The sequence below is a fragment of the Anneissia japonica genome, unplaced genomic scaffold (genome assembly GCF_011630105.1).
Source record: "Anneissia japonica isolate Jap-2015-1 unplaced genomic scaffold, ASM1163010v1 scaffold6997_len847652_cov182, whole genome shotgun sequence".
NCBI lineage: Eukaryota > Metazoa > Echinodermata > Crinoidea > Comatulida > Comatulidae > Anneissia > Anneissia japonica.
The window spans coordinates 618,185-622,319 of record NW_022730884.1 but is presented as its reverse complement, the minus strand read 5'-3'; the positions used below and the strand labels follow the sequence as shown (position 1 = coordinate 622,319).

General features: G+C 32.7%; 1 protein-coding gene across 1 annotated transcript in view; it reads right to left on the bottom strand.

Moving 5' to 3' along the window:
* LOC117115165 (ficolin-1-like) overlaps positions 1 to 3,570 on the bottom strand; it is a 45,344-nt gene extending 41,774 nt beyond the window's left edge. The window contains exon 1 of the mRNA XM_033258868.1: positions 3,275 to 3,570. Coding sequence (XP_033114759.1) covers positions 3,275 to 3,347 — 73 coding nt within the window. The 5' untranslated portion in view covers positions 3,348 to 3,570. The remainder of the gene's footprint in view (positions 1 to 3,274) is intronic.
* Positions 3,571 to 4,135: the final 565 nt, after the last annotated feature.

The following is a 4,135-nucleotide window of genomic DNA, read 5'->3' as shown; positions in this document are numbered from 1 at the left end:
TATATATTATCAAATAAAACATGGGAACAGGTTATAAATTTGCCAGATTTTATTAATAAATATCACACAAACGTTTTCAAGCATAAGTCAAGCTAATATACAAACAGTCAAAATGTCTAAATACAGAAAATTACAGATTAAAAAATGTAATGCAATAAGGTAATATATTAAATATACTATAAAAAATTTTAAAAAATACATCAGGCCTATAGGAGACCTAAAACAAATATGTTTGAATAAAAATATAAAATAAAGATGTTATAAAAATTATAGTATGAAATTAAAATCTTGAAAGATACATTTAGTCCAGAAGGAGCATTAGTGCCTAATTATAAAAATCAATTATTGTTCATAGAAAAACTCCAGTAATCTTTAGGCCTATATTGGCTTTACTGTGATTGTGACTAATGCGAAGCAATAGGCAAACCAGGTTGTCAAACACGAATAGATCTAAGACGGTCCGGCATTCTCCTTGTGCTTTAATTGATGTATAAGAGATTACATGATTGCATACTTATGAGATTGATGAAAGTGCATAAGAAAGTGTCCTTGATTACGAATTTTAGTTCCGTGGTAATTTTAGTATTTCGTGGTCTGGATTATCAGATCCTATGGGACACAAATTTGCAACACTTTCTTCTGGGGTAAACAATTATTAAATATGTCCATGTATTCATTAAAAAAATAAAGTAAGGCCAAAGTTTACACAATCGAGCATGTACCTTATGTTCAACTTAACTTCACAGATTAATAATCTAGCATAAACAATCAGTAAAAGTATGTGAAAGCTAATTTACGTTGAAAAAAAATCACAAGTCACTTTATCAGCGAGAAACAGGGAGTACGATGGGAAGGTTAGATGAAACGTAATTTCCTTTACAGCGACAGTAATTAGGCTAACAATAATAAGGCGGGAATAGATTGGGTGAACAATAATAAGGCAGGGATAGATTGGTGTTCATATTACGTCCGCTTAAAGCAGTATAAGATGAAAATTGTATTGACATTTACTGGCAGTTCTTTGATGGAGTTATTCGAAGCCACGGATTGGGAGACCTTGTTAGCTCAACGCAAGCTAACGCTCAACTGTTAGTTCGCCTACATGTCCTGTAAAGCTATTCATTTTTTTTATTGTTTTTATTTTGCCTTGAATTTGCGTATAGTGTATATTTAAACCTAGCAGGAGGGCATGTCTGTACGACTGTTGTCACGACGATTTCTTTTTTTTTTCTTTTTTTTTTTTTGGACCATAATTTATTTACTTATTTCTTGAACATTTACAGTACAGGGGTGTAACAACAATTTTGTGGAAAAGTTTATTCTCAAGCACGGATTACTTTGAATTAAGGTAGTAGATTAATATCTATATTACCATTCTTAACAGACCTAAATTATTACATCCTCCATAATTAAGTTATTGTGATCAATCCTTATAATCGTTGATGCAACTTGGGCAGCGCCGTGTGATTATTTATTTATTTATTTTTAATTAGTTCACGTCTTGTTTGCCTTGGAAACAATAAAAACAAATTAAGAGGTCTACCTGGAAATTGAATATAAAAAAAATAGCAGAGCGCTGCTGAGATATTGTTTTAGAGGCATCAGTGTGGAATTGTTTTTTCACAATTCTTTATTGTACAGTTCTTCTTAGTCTAGCGAAAGCATTTAATATCAATTCAAGGGTCCTAGGTTCCTTGGCGGAAAGTTTGCTTAGGCCCGACCAATCAAAATCGGGTCATTGCTAAAGCCAAATCCGAAGCCTAATTTGCATACAAGACCCTATATAAATGTATACGAAGACTGACTGCATTTGACTTTACTTGATAGCGCAGGCGAAGAGGGAACAGAACGCTGGTCAAATTCTTAAGGACCAACTCAATCTAATGTTTTTTTTTGTTTTTTTTTTTTAATTTTCCTCGCCTATTGGAATTTGCTGATGTTCGTGATGAGCTTCTAACTAGTATCCAATCATTTTTAAATAAAATCAAAACATTTTGTAAGTAAATCAATTATTGGCATTAGGGCAAATAGAAAAATTTATTAGATTGTCATTCCCGCCCGCGTCAAAAATACGGGGAATATTGATACGGGAATTTTTTAATTTTTTTTTTTTTTTTTGCCGCATTAATTATTTCAACAGCATAAAAATGACAATGCAATTTTGTGACTTCAAATATATTTTCTTTAAAAAACTATAAAATTAAACCAGTTTTTATATAATATTTACTATTACTAGCCAAATATAAACGGCCCCCCACCACATAGATAAAAACAAAAGCGAAATAATCTATTGTTCCGATTAAAAAAAAATCTCAACATTAGGGACCATTGACTTCATTTGCTTCTCTAACCAACTGGAATAACATCCCATTACACATCAAACATGCAACTTCCAGCGTTACATTTAAATGTCTTCTTAAAGCCATTTTTTTTATCTGACTTTTTTTATTTTCCCACTTTGGCCATACATCTACTCTGATTGGCTGAAAATGAAGAGTCACTCGTATGTCACGATGCAAAGCCTGACTGGCGAACAGGCGGTAACAAGGACACTCTTCGCACTGCTGTTACAGTAGTTATAAGAATTAGGTCAGCGTTACAGTTTTTGTGGACGCGATTTGAAGCATTAAAATGACAAAAAAAACATTCAAAATCGTATTTTTTCTGCATATTTTCAAGGTTTTTGTTCAAAATTCAAGTTCACCCCATTAATAACGATCGGTCGTTAGTTTCAAAACAAATCGGTAAATATTTATGCACTGTACTATTAAGGCCATAAAATTAGAGTGGAACTTAATTTATCGACAAACCCAAAAAAAATCGCTTAAACGAGAAATTAGGTCTGGAACCTAATTCCTCGATGGTACCCAAATTTTCGTGACACCTGACAGTACCGGACGGTTCTTTAAGAATATTGGTAAGGAATAAAAGTAATACAAATAATGCAATTAAACACAAATATCATACAGAAGATGTTGCAAAGATTTGTTCATGCTAACTACCATTATTGTCGTACTATGCTCACTTCAGCAAAGTCGATCAGACTTGGCTTATCGATGATCTAATCAAGGGGACAAGGTCTAATGATACGTACCGATAGGTAGAATTTCACTTTTTTAGAGTTAAATGATATTTACTGTTAACATACCAGCTATTAATTTCATTTACTTACGATGATTAAATAGTGGACAATTACATTGTATTGATTTAAATCAATTCTTACATACGTACTGTTAGCCTTCAAAAATATTTAATAAATATTCAATTTTCTTACCAGATGCTCGTGAGTACATTGTGTATAGCAACGTGAAGCTAAGTAAAATCACAGCCTTCATACTGATCACCATGTGCCGTGTGACGTACCTCAGTCAAAGGAAAGTGAACAAACTCTCAATTCTATGGTTTCTGGTGGATTTCCTTTTATCAGTCTCCTTCCTCTGAAAATAGTCTAGTACAGTATGGGCCTAACGATGAAAGATCACCCATGATATATCAATGCGTCATAGTCCTACGTTTATTGAGTCTATAAATTCAGTGGACATGTTTATATTCATAATCATATCTCATTATATTTACCCTACTATGCTCATGTAATGTTGTTTTTGTAGAAGTGCGCTTCTTATATTATAATATCTAAAATAACAAACATATTTAGGCCTAATAGTTGTATATTGATTCGAAGCGAACAAAACCATCAAAATGAATAAAAAAATAAATGACGCCAGTAGCTTTAGTTTAATGTTAACAAGCAGTTTCCTGCTCAGATGATTTTCATTTTACTTTATTCATAACCCGTCTCAGTAGTGGCGAATAGCATGCTTTTACATCAAAGACATAGTTTACTATTCACAAATTATTAAATTATTGAATAATACAAACTTTACCTATAAACTTGATTTAAAAGTACCGGTACTTTACCATTTTGGCCGCACACTGATCATTAGACTTTAACTCTGTCTCCTTTTCCTCAAGTCTATCATCAATGTAGCTTTAGAAAAGCATTCACACATTACACACTATTATGATTCCCCACAGATCTTCCCCGTCCCCTTAAGAAAATCAATAGGCCTGTCACGCCAAAATTGGTCCGGATGTAATATTTCCAAGTGTGCTGTGCAGCAAAGTAAATTTCAGC